This window comes from Oncorhynchus tshawytscha, linkage group LG08 (genome assembly GCF_018296145.1).
Source record: "Oncorhynchus tshawytscha isolate Ot180627B linkage group LG08, Otsh_v2.0, whole genome shotgun sequence".
In the NCBI taxonomy this organism is placed as follows: domain Eukaryota; kingdom Metazoa; phylum Chordata; class Actinopteri; order Salmoniformes; family Salmonidae; genus Oncorhynchus; species Oncorhynchus tshawytscha.
The window spans coordinates 22897098-22911586 of NC_056436.1; the positions used below are offsets into that span (position 1 = coordinate 22897098).

Below are 14489 nucleotides of genomic sequence, written 5' to 3' on the forward strand. Positions count from 1 at the left end.
ACTACTCACTACTCACCACACACAACTCACTACTCACTACTCACACTCACTACTCACTACTCACAACTCACCACTCACTACCCACAACTCACTACTCACTACTCACCACACACTACTCACTACCCACAACTCACTACTCACTACTCACCACTCACTACTCACCATACGCTACTCACTACTCACCACTCACTACTCACCACACACTACTCACTACCCACAACTCACTACTCACTACTCACCACTCACAACTCACCACTCACCACTCACTACCCACAACTCACCACTCACAACTCACCACTCACTACCCACAACTCACCACTCACTACCCACAACTCACTACTCACAACTCACCATTCACTACCCACAACTCACTACTCACTACCCACAACTCACTACTCACTACTCACCACACACTACTCACTACCCACAACTCACTACTCACAACTCACCACTCACTACCCACAACTCACTACTCACTACTCACCACACACTACTCACTACCCACAACTCACTACTCACTACTCACCACTCACTACTCACCATACACTACTCACTACTCACCACTCACTACTCACCACACACTACTCACTACCCACAACTCACTACTCACTACTCACCACTCACAACTCACCACTCACTACCCACAACTCACAACTCACTACTCACGACTCACTACTCACCACACACTACTCACTACCCACAACTCACTACTCACTACTCACCACTCACTACTCACCACTCACCACTCACTACCCACAACTTACTACTCACTACTCACCACTCACTACTCACCACTCACCACTCACTACCCACAACTCACTACTCACAACTCACCACTCACTACTCACCACTCACCACTCACCACTCACTACCCACAACTCACTACTCACCACTCACTACTCACCACACACTACTCACTACCCACATCTCACTACTCACTACTCACCACTCACTACACACCACTCACCACTCACTACCCACAACTCACTACTCACCACTCACTACTCACCACACACTACTCACCACTCACCACTCACTACCCACAACTCACTACTCATCACTCACCGCTCGCCACTAACCACCCAAAACTCACTACTCACTACTCACGACTCACCACTCACTACCCACTACTCACTACTCACTACTAACCACCCAAAACTCACTACTCACCACTCACTCACAGCTGTATGAAAAAACAGAGGATGAAAATAATGGAATAGTAGTTTAAAAAAAATAGATGCCTCCACTTCTGTGTGATGTTATACCGTGTGAGGGGGAATGATAGCGAAACAGTGGGAAAACATGAGGGAATGTACCACTTAACTACTGTGTGTGCATCTGTGGCAGTGTCTACGTGTGTAGTGTGTGGAGACATAATATGACTGTGCTTACTGTACACTTGTATGTGTGCATGTGTGAGTGTATGTATGTGTGTGTGTGTATGTGTGTTAGTAGCATACAAAAAGTCCTGTAGAGAAGCAAGTCAGCAAGATGGGAGACAAAAGCAACTAACAGGGCTCCTCACAGGCCTGACTAATTAATGAGGGCAAACTGTACTAGAGAGAGAGAGAGAGAGAGAGAGAGAGAGAGAGAGAGAGAGAGAGAGAGAGAGAGAGAGAGAGAGAGAGAGAGAGAGAGAGAGAGAATGACTAAGAGTGAGAGAGAGAGAGAATATGACTAAGAGTGAGAGAGAGAGAGAGAGAGAGAGAGAGAGAAGAGATGAGAGAGAGAGATGAGAGAGAGAAGAAAGAGAGAGAGAATGATTAAGAGTGAAATGAGGGAGAGAGAGAGAGAGAGAGAATGACTAAGAGTGAAAAAGAGAGAGAGAGAATGACTAAGAGTGAAAGAGAGAGAGAATGAGGAGAGAAACAGAAAGAGGGAGTGAGAGAGGGTGGAGAGAGAGGGGGAAGTGAGAGAGAGAAAGGGTAGAGAGAAAGAAAGAGAGGGGAAGTGAGAGAGGGAAAGGAAGTGAGATAGGGGGAAAGTAAGAGAGGGGAAGTGAGATAGGGGAAAGTAAGAGAGGGGGAAGTGAGAGAGGGGGAAAGTAAGAGAGGGGGAAGTGAGAGAGAGGGGAAAGTAAGAGAGGGGGAAGTGAGATAGAGGGGAAAGTAAGAGAGGGGGAAGTGAGAGAGGGGAAAGTAAGAGAGGGGGAAGTGAGAGAGAGGGAAAGGGGGAAGTGAGAAGAGTAAGGGGGAAGTGAGATAGGGGGAAAGTAAGAGAGGGGGAAGTGAGAGAGGGGAGGGAAGTGAGATAGGGGGAAGTGGAAGAGAGGGAAGTGAGAGAGAGGGAAAGAGAGAGTCAGGTGGAGTAGAAAGAAAGGTTTCATTGACTCTCCACAGCGGGCCTAGCTGAGGCCCAGAGGAGGATTCTCTCAGTTTTAACTTTATCAGGGGCTATGCTTAATCAATACGCTATCTGAAAAATAATGAATTACTAAAGTAGAATAAAACAGCTGCATTTTAAACCGAGGATTCATCAATTCAGTAATCTCTCAGTTACAGCTCAGGGGCCAGGAGGATCATTCCATCTCCATGTAATGAGGAACTGTGGGAGTTGGAGTTTCTCCTCTCCTCCAATCCCTCCACTCCACTTTCTCTCCCTTCCACCCGTCCAAATAGTGAGGAATACACAATCGCCTTCCTCCTCAGCTGTTCGTCATCCACCTAGCTAGCTAGCTACCCCTCTCTCTCTCTCTCCAGCTATATCCCCATCGCCCATCCTCCATCCATCTGATGTCCAGATCTATCCCCTCAACCCCCCTCCCCCTAGCCACATTCTCTTCCCACCAAATTCCTCTCTTCCCAGGGTTATGAGATGGGGGTATTAACGTGGAAATCTCCGGCGTGAAAGCAGGACCATTCCTGTTAGAGCCACCGAGCCTGACATTCCTGTGCCCAGGCTGCCTGGGACACCCCTGGTTTTGGGTAGAGAGGGTTGCATTGGGGGAGCAGTGTGCTATGGGGGGCGAAGAGGGAACACGCTTGGCGTCAGGATACCACCAGCCCTCCACTCAGTACGCTGGCCTGTAAACGACGGCCCCTGCCTCTTCTATAATGGGGGGATTTCTCGGCGGGTTGAGAAGGGGTTATGGGTGATGAATTGGGTTTTTAGTGAGCTCATTAGGAAGCCAAACATAGTTTAGACTGGCGGAGCGGGGCAGCAGCGCAGTAATCAGTTCTGCTCGCTTTGTTCCCTCCCTCTGGGACATTTGTGAGAAAAAAGAAAGAAAAAATTCATGGCAGTTGGCTGATGAGAGGGCTGCCGAGCAGAGGCTACAATCTGATGGTTGACTTGTTGATTTATAAACCTTTTCATTCATTTTCTCTCCCATACCCCCATTTTGTAACATACTCCCCCACCACCAATATCTGTAAGCCCCCACTTCAGTGCCAATGTCCGTGGGGTGTGGCAGGCCATGGAAGCCAGTAATAACTCCAATGTGTTCTGCACTCCAACAAAAAAATGTGTTTGTTTGAGTCTGAGGTGTAATTGGGGGTAGAGAATCACTAGCAATGTTGCTATCATCATCCGCCCGCTGCCTGTAACATGGTGAGTGAGCCATGGTGCTGTATCACAAACTGCACTCTGCCAAAAAGGGGAACCCCTAATTCTGTGAATTCCTCTTCCTGATGTTTTTATGGAGAAGACTTTGATATGGATCTCCTAGGGATTAATAAAGCCATATAGCCCGTAGCTAGCAGACAAACCAATCACGTGATGAACTGCTTCTCTCTTTCTCTCTCTCTCTCTCTCTCTCTCTCTCTCTCTCTCTCTCTCTTTCTTTGTTTTCTTTGTTTTCTTTTTATCCCTCTGCTCTATTCTCTCCGTTCACAATCTTATTCATGGCTGAAAGGAGGAGAAAAAACACCCCCTATTTTGTGGTGAATATTGATGTCACGTCTTCTAGGAGTAGTGGGTTTGGAGTCAGGCGCAGAGAGCAGAGGGTTCCGGTACAAACGGTCACGCCAAAACACTAGGCGTATAAAACTGACCGGCCCAAACACAGGACCCCAACAGTCTGGAGAAAATAAAATACAAATCCACAAACTAACAGAGGAACAATCCCACACAAACATAGGCGGGCCTATCAGGCTTAAATAGACATACATCAAGAAACAAAATAAGAGACAGTTGCAACCAATAAGACCAAACGAACAGCAAAGGAAAAAGGGATCGGTGGCGGCTAGTAGACTGGCGACGGCGAGCGCCGAGTGCCGCACGAACAGGCAGGGGAGACACCTTCGGTGGGAATCGTGACAATTGATGCAGTTTGCTCTGCTAATTTTCATGCTCATTCCAATTAATTGAACATGACCCAGTTTTGCTTCCGGGGGGCACCCATTCACCCATCTATGCTGAGGCAAGACCTACCCTAAGAAGAGATGAAGTCCCCAGCTCTAAGGCATGCACCATCCACGGCCTGTGGTTTTGTTTTCTGCCACAGTAATAAAGATATCAAAGCTGAACAGGGGCAGAGGGGACATATGTCATTTTAACCAGCCAGAGAGAGAATAGTGCCATTGTACCAAGATCATCTTGCGGGAAGACAGAGCAGAGGAGGGGAGGGGAGGGACTGGTTAGTCAGCAAGGCTTCTGAAGGAGATTTGATCTTTACGAGATGGCGGATCATGCACTTAGATAACCTTTTGGGAGCTATTCTAGCAGTCTGATTTGGGAAGAGCTAAGGAGGGAAGAGAAGGGAAGGAAAGAGAAGATTATTCACGATGTTTTTGTGCGAGTGGTGCAGCGTGAAGACATAGAGGAGTTGAGGGGGAACAGAACAGGGTGGAGTTGGTGGAGTCAATTTAATTGTTTGCACCATTTCTAGTCACTCTTATTTTTTTCTTATTTGTTTTATTTTCTCCATACCTTTCCCCTACCCATGACAGAGGAGTGATCGGGTGGGTGGTTTGGGTTGTTGCTCTCCGTCCCCTGCAAATGATCCCTTTGGAATTCATGCAAAAAGGATCCTGACATCTGCAACAGTCTGCCTCCTTTTCCTTCTCATCTTTATTCCATCTACTTTTAGATGTTTTTTTCTCTCCAAACTGGATGGCTGGAACTGAACTAGCCTCGATGAGAGAGTAGCGTTACTCCTTCAAGGCCCAAGTTGAGGCTGCTACTAAAACTACAGGCTGTTGTTTGAATAATCTTTATATAGATTCAGTGATATCTTTGTGCAGATAATCACCTTTTATCACATCCTAGGAATCCAGCAAGGTTTCTGTAAAACATTCCCCCTTGAAGCTGGAACCCTTAATGGTGAAAAAGCCATGTTCTTTTGGGATATTACAACAAACAAAGAAGTTACTGCAAACAAAGAACAGCAAAATATCTACTGCAATGTGGTTAGAGCGGTGTGGCTAGTAACAGAAAGGTTGCTGGATCGAATTCCCGAGCTAAAAAGGTGAAAATCTGACCGAACAAGGCAGTTTACCCACTGTTCCCCTGGTAGGCCGTCATTGTAAATAAGAATTTGTTCTTAACTGACTTTCCTAGCACCAATTGATTAATCAACTCATGGAGAAGTGGAGGTAGAGATCTCGGTCGGGGCTGCTAGAATAATCAGAGTCGTAACCAGGAGCAGCAGCCAATCAGAGAGAGGGCCAGGAGAAGGAGCAGCAGCCTTTCAGAGAGAGGGCCAGGAGAAGGAGCAGCAGCCTATCAGAGAGAGGGCCAGGAGAAGGACCAGCAGCCTATCAGAGAGAGGGCCAGGAGAAGGAGCAGCAGCCTATCAGAGAGAGAGCCAGGAGCATCAGCCATTGTTGGCCTCTCAAAGGCCCTATTTATGATGTAATGAGATGATTGTTGTTACAGGTAGCAGGTTAATTACACTGGTAATTATCCCTAGCCCAAAGCCTTTGATTGTATACATAGCCCAGATTTCAGGCTTATTGAAAGATTCCTATTGCATGGAACCACAGGCCCCAGCAGCACTAGGGAGAAAAGTAGGGACCCTCCCATCTCAGCGCACTCTCCTTTGTGGGCCCAGGGGAGAGGCTGTAGGTGAGTGGGGTTAGGCTGTGGGGGAGTGGGGAGAGGCTGTAGGGGACTGGGGAGAGGCTGAAGGGGAGAGGAGAGAGGCTGTAAGGGAGAGGCTGTAGGGGAGTGGGAAGAGGCTGTAGGGTACTGGGGAGAGGCTGTAGGGGAGTGGGGAGAGGCTGTAGAGGAGAGGGGAGAAGCTGTAGGAGAGTGGGGAGAGGCTGTAGGGGAGAGGGGAGAAGCTGTAGGGGAGAAGGGAGAAGCTGTAGGGGAGTGGGAAGAGGCTGTAGGGGACATGGGAGAGGCTGTAGGGGAGAGGGGAGAAGCTGTAGGGAAGAAGGGAGAAGCTGTAGGGGAGTGGGAAGAGGCTGTAAGGGCGATGGGAGAGGCTGTAGGGGAGAGGGGAGAAGCTGTAGGGGCGATGGGAGAAGCTGTAGGGGAGAGGGGAGAAGCTGTAGGGGCGATGGGAGAAGCTGTAGGGGAGTGGGAAGAGGCTGTAGGGGCGATGGGAGAAGCTGTAGGGGAGTGGGAAGAGGCTGTAGGGGAGTGAGGAGAAATGTAAGGAGGATGCCTTGCTTTGCTTTTAGACCATATTTTGGGTTTGGCCTATGTCCACTCCTTTTCCTCCCCTAACTCACTCTTTACTGCCTTTTCCTCCCCTAACTCACTCTTTACTGCCTTTCCCTCCCTGCCTCTACTTCCTCTTCTCTTTCCACTACCCCAAACTTACCCCCTCCACCCACTCTTCTGAAGTATGGAGAGATGTGCACTATGGGCCACGGTCAGAGCTGGGCCTGTGAGAGGAGAGAGAGAGAGAGGCCTAGTATCTGGGAAGAGGTAGGTGATAGTTATCTGCAGCATTCCTGGGATGACTGAGAAGTATCTGCCTGATGGCAGGGTTAGGGGACTAGGATAAGGGAGAGGAGGCAGAGGCGCAGGAGTTGAGCAACCAAATGGCCTTGCCTTGCCGGCTTTCCTGCTCTCTTTCCAGCCTGTCTGCCTGTCTGTCTTCCCACATTCAGGAAAAAAGCCATCTAATTAGAAGCTCTTATTCCACGTAATTTAAGGGAACACTTCATGTGTTTTTTCTGCAGAGACAACTGCACATTACTCCTCATGCACAAGGACCCACTCAGTCAGTCATAACTGCAGCTGTGTTAAGATAGAGCTTTATTTCTCTGGGTGTGTATACAGGTGTGAGAATATTTGGAAGTCCTCTGGCCTGGTGTTCACCGCTGGTAAAATTGTAAAAGGCAGGGAAGCGACACCTGAATTTGGCATCAGGAGTGAAGGAGGGCGGTAGGGAGAGGAGGGTGAGTGTAATTGCTGCGACAAGTTTTAGAGCTGTTAATGACTCCCGGCGTAGCGCTCCCAATTTGTCAGCATGCTTGGTGTTTATTAAGCTGTTGTTTTACGGTCCAGTGCAAGGGCTGCTGCTTGTTTAAACAGAGATCAGGACATTATGACTCTAAAACATCGCTGGCCTTAGTGGTCAACACAATAAAACAATTCCATTTAGGCCTGCCGAGTGGTGCAAAGGTCTAATGCACTGTGCCAGAGGCATCACTACAGACCCGGGTTCGACCCATGAGGCGGCACACAATTGGACCAGCTTTGTCCGTGTTAGGGGAGGGTTTGGCCGTCTGGGGTGTCCTTGTCCCATCGCACTCTAGTAACTCACTGTGGCGGCCTGCGCATGCACGCTGACTTCGGTCGCCAACTGTGCGGTGTTTCCTCCGACACATTGGTGCGGCGGGCTTCTGGGTTAAGCGATCAGTGTGTCAAGAAGCAGTGAAGCATGGCGGAGTTGTGTTTTGGAGGATGCATGGCTCTCGAGGTTCGCCTCTCCCGAGTTCGTATGGGAGTTGAAGCGATGGGACAAGACTGTAACTACCAATTGAGTAGATAAAGGGGTAAAAAGTCTCAGTAAGGGTTTAGGGCTTTTTAAAGTATGAAAAACCAATATTTTACATAGGAGCAGGAGGATAGGGGCATCTAAATAAAAAACAATGTTTTAGGGATTTAGCATATTGCTAGCATGTTGGAGTGTGTGTTTTGTTATTTGATGTGTTAGCATATTGCTAGCATGTTGGAGTGTGTGTTTTGTTATTTGAGGTGTTAGCATATTGCTAGCATGTTGGAGTGTGTGTTTTGTTATTTGAGGTGTTAGCATATTGCTAGCATGTTGGAGTGTGTGTTTTGTTATTTGAGGTGTTAGCATACTGCTAGCATGTTGGAGTGTGTGTTTTGTTATTTGAGGTGTTTCCATATTGCTGTCATGTTGGAGTGTGTGTTTTGTTATTTGAGGTGTTTCCATATTGCTGGCATGTTGGAGTGTGTGTTTTGTTATTTGAGGTGTTCGCATATTGCTGGCATGTTGGAGTGTGTGTTTTGTTATTTGAGGTGTTTCCATATTGCTGTCATGTTGGAGTGTGTGTTTTGTTATTTGAGGTGTTCGCATATTGCTGGCATGTTGGAGTGTGTGTTTTGTTATTTGAGGTGTTCACATATTGCTAGCATGTGGTTCGGACTAGAAAACCTGTAATCCCATGGGCAGAGGGCCAGCCATACCCCTGCCTGCTGGAGTGTGAATAGAGGCACTGCGTGTGTGTGCGCTTGCGTCAGGAACATGTGGTCCCAGTGCCATAGAGGGCCCTGCGTAAATCCTGAGTAAATAAAAGGGGGAAAGCCTGGACAAAAGAGGAGCCCCCACTGCTTCCCTCATTCACAGCCGTTTGGGGGACTGAATGTGCTAAACGCTGCTTATGCCGGCTGAAAAGTTGAGGAGAAAAAGAAGGGGAAAAGAAGGCTTTAAATCCCCCTTCTTTTCTCTCTTTTCTCTCTGGCCAGGCCTATGAGGGTGGGGAGGAGGTGGAGTTACAGGCAGTGAAGAGAGGGTGAAGGGGCTGTGGGGGTGGAGGTTCAGGCAGTGTGGAGGGGTGTGGGGAGGAGGTGGAGGTCCAGGCAGTGAAGAGAGGGTGAAGGGGGTGTGGGGAGGGGTGGAGGTTCAGGCAGTGAAGAGAGGGTGAAGGGGGTGTGGGGGTGGAGGTCCAGACAGTGTGGAGGGTTGTGGGGAGGAGGTGGAGGTCCAGGCAGTGTGGACAGGTGTGGGGAGGAGGTAGAGGTCCAGGCAGTGAAGAGAGGGTGAAGGGGGTGTGGGGAGGGGGTGGAGGTCCAGACAGTGTGGAGGGGTGTGGGGAGGAGGTGGAGGTCCAGGCAGTGTGGACAGGTGTGGGGAGGGGGTGGAGTTCCATGTAGTGTGGAGGGGTGTGGGGAGGGGGTGGAGGTCCATGTAGTGTGGAGGGGTGTGGGGAGGGGGTGGAGGTCCAGGCAGTGTGGAGGGGTGTGGGGAGGGTGTGGAGGTCCAGGCAGTGTGGAGGGGTGTGGGGAGGGGTTTAGGTCCAGGCAGTGTGGAGGGGTGTGGGAAGAGGGTGGAGGTCCAGGCAGTGTGGAGGGGTGTGGGGAGGGTGTGGAGGTCCAGGCAGTGTGGAGGGGTGTGGGGAGGGGGTGGAGGTCCAGGCAGTGTGGAGGGGTGTGGGGAGGGGGTGGAGGTCCAGGCAGTGTGGAGGGGTGTGGGAAGAGGGTGGAGGTCCAGGCATTGTGGAGGGGTGTGGGAAGAGGGTGGAGGTCCAGGCAGTGTGGAGATCCAAGGTAAAGGAGGCTGAGATGGCCCCTGCTGTTCCCTCTGTGTCCCACTATTTCCAATGGGCCGAGCACAGTGCCTTGGGGAATCCCCCAAAAAGTCCACCTCATCTTCTCTCCCTCCCCGGTGTGGCAGAGTCGGGGGGTTGTTGTAATTAGTCACTTTAACCACAGCCTCTGTAAGCCACTGGCTCCACACTCATGCTCCATTACGCTCGGGCCCAGCAGCGCAAATCCTCTGGTCATGCTCTGAAAGCATACACGCTGCCCATCCAGCCCTATCAGGAGCAATCTGCATGAGTATAATAATAGTATTGCGCTCTCTAAGGACAAATAAGTGTGCTCTATTTTATAAGCCCCACAATGTGTGGTTTAGAATGTGGTTTCTGAATCATTGGAAGAGTTATTACTCAGTCATGAATGGTTTGGGTGTACTGGAATAGTAGGGTAGGACATTCTTGTATTATTGATAGGGCCACAACATGTGTAACTAGTGGTTTCATAGTGTTCTCAGCCCTGGCACCTACTGCATCCCCGATATAGTGTAGTGTATCACACCCATTCTGCATTCACCTGTTATCAGAGACCCAGACCCTGAATGAGGATTTTTCAAATTCATACTGACATTTGCAAAGTGTGGTGGTGGTAGTAATATATTTATATTTACCATCCTATTGCAGCTCATTAATGAGCTCAAACCTGAGACCAATTTACCAGCAGGGAGATATCTGAATGCATTTTTATTAACTGCCTATTGGTGATGAGAGAGCTGAGTGTAATGTCTCCTGTGCCTGCCTGGTTGTTTACTGGCGTGCGCTCACTCTTTGCGTCCGGTCATTCCTCCCTGCCTATAATGCTCCCTGCTCTCTATCCATGCATATAAAAACATGAACATAATTTAATTGTGAGCACTTTAAGTCAAGAGAGAAGGGGGTAGAGAGATAGCGAGAGAGAGCGAGAGAGAGGGAGAAGGAGGAAAGAGAGGGAGAGGGGAGAGTGAGAGAGTCTTTTTTCCGTCTCCAAGGGCACTGCTTTTCGAAAAGTGCCTGAGGCTAAGCTCCAGCACCTCCCCCAGGCCCTCTGCCCGCCTCATAATAGCCATCCCCCATCTGTGTGACACGGGCAGATGATGGGACGCTTCCCCTGTCCCGCTTGTTTTTTTCTCCCATTTTTTTTGTTGCAGAGTGCACATCCACACAGGTTAAAATGCCAGAGTTGCCAGGGAACAGTCAGAAGCCATTAGCGTTTGAGACAATTTGCCCTGCAGCACTCCATCTCCGACTCATACGGAAGCAGTGGGGGTGGATGTAAATCACCAGCTCTCCTTTAGATGTAATGAGGTTGTGTAAGTTGGGCCCTTCTCTTCTTCTTTCTTTCTCCTCCCTCACTCCTCTCATTATTTGATTATTTCCATCTCTTTGGGCCAGCCTTCACATTCTTTCCACTTCCTGTGTGTTTGTGTACACATTGTGCAGATGTATATAAACATGTTTACCTATGTATATCATAAAGAGAAGCTCATATACAACATCCCCTGTTGGCGTGCAGTATGCATATGTACACTATGTTAGGAGTAGGTAGGAGTGTGTGAAAGAGAAAGACAGGGAGACAGAGAGAGACCAAGAGAGAGAGCGACAGACAGACAGACAGACAGACAGACAGACAGACAGACAGACAGACAGACAGACAGACAGACAGACAGACAGACAGACAGACAGACAGACAGACAGACAGACAGACAGACAGACAGACAGACAGACAGACAGACAGACAGACAGACAGAGAGCAAGAGTGAGAGAGAGAGAGAGAGAGAGAGAGAGAGAGAGAGATGCTGAAAACCTGGGAGTCTGGTTTCTCCCTTGCGGGTCGGGGCAGGAGGGAGTGAGCAGGCAGGGTAATGAAGTGACAGGTCAGTCTGTAAATACGCACAGGTCGCCCCAGCCCCAGCCAGGGGAAGGCTATCGCATTGCAGTGAAAATGGAAACGTCAATAAAATGAATCTGCCAGCCTTTTTCCCACTGTGGCTCTATTGGATGAGCCGGATAACTCCCAGCAGGAAATTGATTTGGAAACTAGCTCCCAAAAAACAACAAAAACTCTAATACCCCAACATAAAAAGACTAAATCTTAACATTATATAACCAAAAAAGGCAGCACTGTGAAGTGCAAAAGAGTGTGAGGTCCACTCTGGTTGCTGGTGTTGTTATTGAAGTTGAAAGCAACACTGGGGGAGTTAGACTAGTCCCTGCTTCTGGGTCGCATTTCTCAGGAAGCCACACATGGTCAGGCAGGCGCTACGTCTAGGCCCCAGTTTATTGTTTTAGGCTTTCCTGAACAAGGATTCGTACTTAGCGTGGGATTTATGGCATTTGCTGCTAATGAATGCCCATTCTACAATTTTCACACTCCCAGGCGTGCCGCGTCCCCTATTCCCACATGTCCTTCAGAGCTCCTAGCTTCTTTAGCTCCACACAGGGAGGGAGCACAAAGTCACCACTTCTCTGTTTTCCTCTGTTGTGTGACTCCTGCGCTAATGATGTGGAAGGAAAACACAGCAGACAGACAGACAGACAGACAGACAGACAGACAGACAGACAGACAGGCAGGCAGGCAGGCAGACAGACAGACAGGCAGGCAGGCAGGCAGGCAGGCAGGCAGGCAGGCAGGCAGGCAGGCAGGCAGACAGACAGACAGACAGACAGACAGACAGACAGACAGACAGGCAGACAGGCAGGCAGGCAGGCAGACAGACAGGCAGGCAGGCAGGCAGGCAGACAGGCAGGCAGGCAGGCAGGCAGGCAGGCAGGCAGACAGGCAGGCAGGCAGACAGGCAGGCAGGCAGGCAGGCAGGCAGGCAGGCAGGCAGGCAGGCAGGACAGACAGACAGACAGACAGACAGACAGACAGACAGACAGACAGACAGACAGACAGACAGACAGACAGACAGACAGACAGGGGAAAAATAAGTGGAAGGGGGAAGAGACTGAGGAGAGGAGGAGGGGGAGGGGGGGAGAAAGGCCTTAACGCTGCATGTCCTTGTATTCTTCATTTATTTTGATTACACCACTAGCCCGGATCCTTCTTCTTACCTCTCTTTTTTTAATGTTATTAGTTCAAACATTTATGCAAGATTAGGGCTTGTATAGTTGCCCATGATTGATGTCTCCCCAAAAACAGGAAGACATGCAAGTCTGAATTTTGAGAATGTCGGGGTTCTTCTCTGCCTTAGTGGAGTTTTGCTGATCCATTATTTAGATGCCCTCAAGGAAGGCTTTCAAGGCATTTGTGCCTGGGGGCAAGAAAAAATAACTATGACTGTTAAAAGTAAATCATTTTTACAAATGCACAATTAATGGCCAGATAAGAAGAGAGAGAAAAAATACAAAGATGGAAACTTCGGTTTAAAGGAGAGAGCCTGCCTTGATATGCCAATGTTTTCTTCCTGAAATCAAACACTGTCGGACATTAATGCAGGGAGAGAGAGCCGCCTGCCATGCTAATCTTGCGGCGGAAGGGGGAGGTGTCGCAGGGAGGGAGAGAGGATGGTGGTGAAGAAGCTGGGGGGGGGGTTCGACTCTAGTCCATTATGTGCATCGAACTGCAACAATGAACCAGTCCAATGCACACCCCACTTCAATTCACATTCAACGTCTGTGGTTTGTTGCATGTGTGGACATGTGTATATGTGTGTCTGTTCATAAGACTCCCTTCTCAGTCCATCCAGGCCCTCTGGATCTGAAAAAAAAGTCATTACATTCTGTCAAACCTGTGTATATAACTGAATGACATGAGTCCTAATGGAAGTCATGTAGGTCATGTAGCCCCAAACCTGGAGCCTTCTTGTTGTTTTTCTTCTTCTTTCTCCTACTGAACCATCTGGAGGGGGAAGTGTTTCTGCTTCTAACCAAAGCAACTGTCCATCTATTCCACTCTGCTGGTCTGGGTGGAAGACCTCACCTCTCGTTTTAAAAAAATGTAGTTGTTGAACCTTTATTCAACTAGACAAGTCAGATAAGAACAAATTCTTATTTACAATGACGGCCTACCAAAAGGCAAAAGGCCTCCTGCAGGGACGGCGGCTGAGATGAAAATAAAATAAAATAAAAAATACACTATAAGTAGAGGACAAAACACACAACAAGAGAAACAACACAACACTACATAAAGAGAGACCTAAGACACTTTCTATGAACTGTAAACCCCTATCCCTCTGTGCCTAAATCCCACTACCTCTGTGCAGGCATTGGTATAGGCTACTACTGAGTAGGCTTTGGCATAGTCCTCCATCTAACTTAGATAACCCACTGGGCTGGCATTAGCGTCTTATATATATTAGGCTTCGCTTACTAGGGTTCTATCTACCCCTTTGTGTTGATACTGCCCAGGCTTACTATTGGTCCATCTTCTGTCCTAGGCTGCTACTTAAACCTATGTCTTGTTTCTGTCTAGGAGATGGTTTAGAGAACAGCGTGGCGTCCCCTGGCACAGGTGATGATGACGACCCGGACAAGGAGAAGAAGAGACAGAAGAAGCGCGGTATCTTCCCCAAGGTGGCCACCAACATCATGAGGGCGTGGCTGTTCCAGCATCTCACGGTGAGTACCCACATAGTGGAGCACCTGTCGTACACAGACACTCACATGTACGAACCGTGAGATGCTGGAACAGACACGCCCTCATGATGTTTGTGGCCATCTTGGGAAGTTGCCGCATGTACACATGCACATATATATACACTCACGTACACACACACACACACACACACACACACACACACACACACACACACACACACACACACACACACACACACACACCTGTCACTCATGCTCGGATCAACTCATTCAAGTCAATCAGACATCCCA

The 14489-nt window shown here is 49.0% G+C and overlaps 1 protein-coding gene across 4 annotated transcripts in view; it reads left to right on the plus strand.

The window, feature by feature from the left end:
- LOC112232721 (homeobox protein Meis2) overlaps positions 1 to 14489 on the plus strand; it is a 121967-nt gene that overhangs the window by 36717 nt on the left and 70761 nt on the right. For 3 of the 4 annotated variants that reach the window (XM_042325343.1, XM_042325346.1, XM_042325344.1), the window contains exon 8: positions 14074 to 14219. In XM_042325343.1, the coding sequence (XP_042181277.1) occupies positions 14074 to 14219 (146 nt within the window). The remainder of the gene's footprint in view (positions 1 to 14073; positions 14220 to 14489) is intronic. The other variant, XM_042325345.1, reaches the window with a different exon arrangement.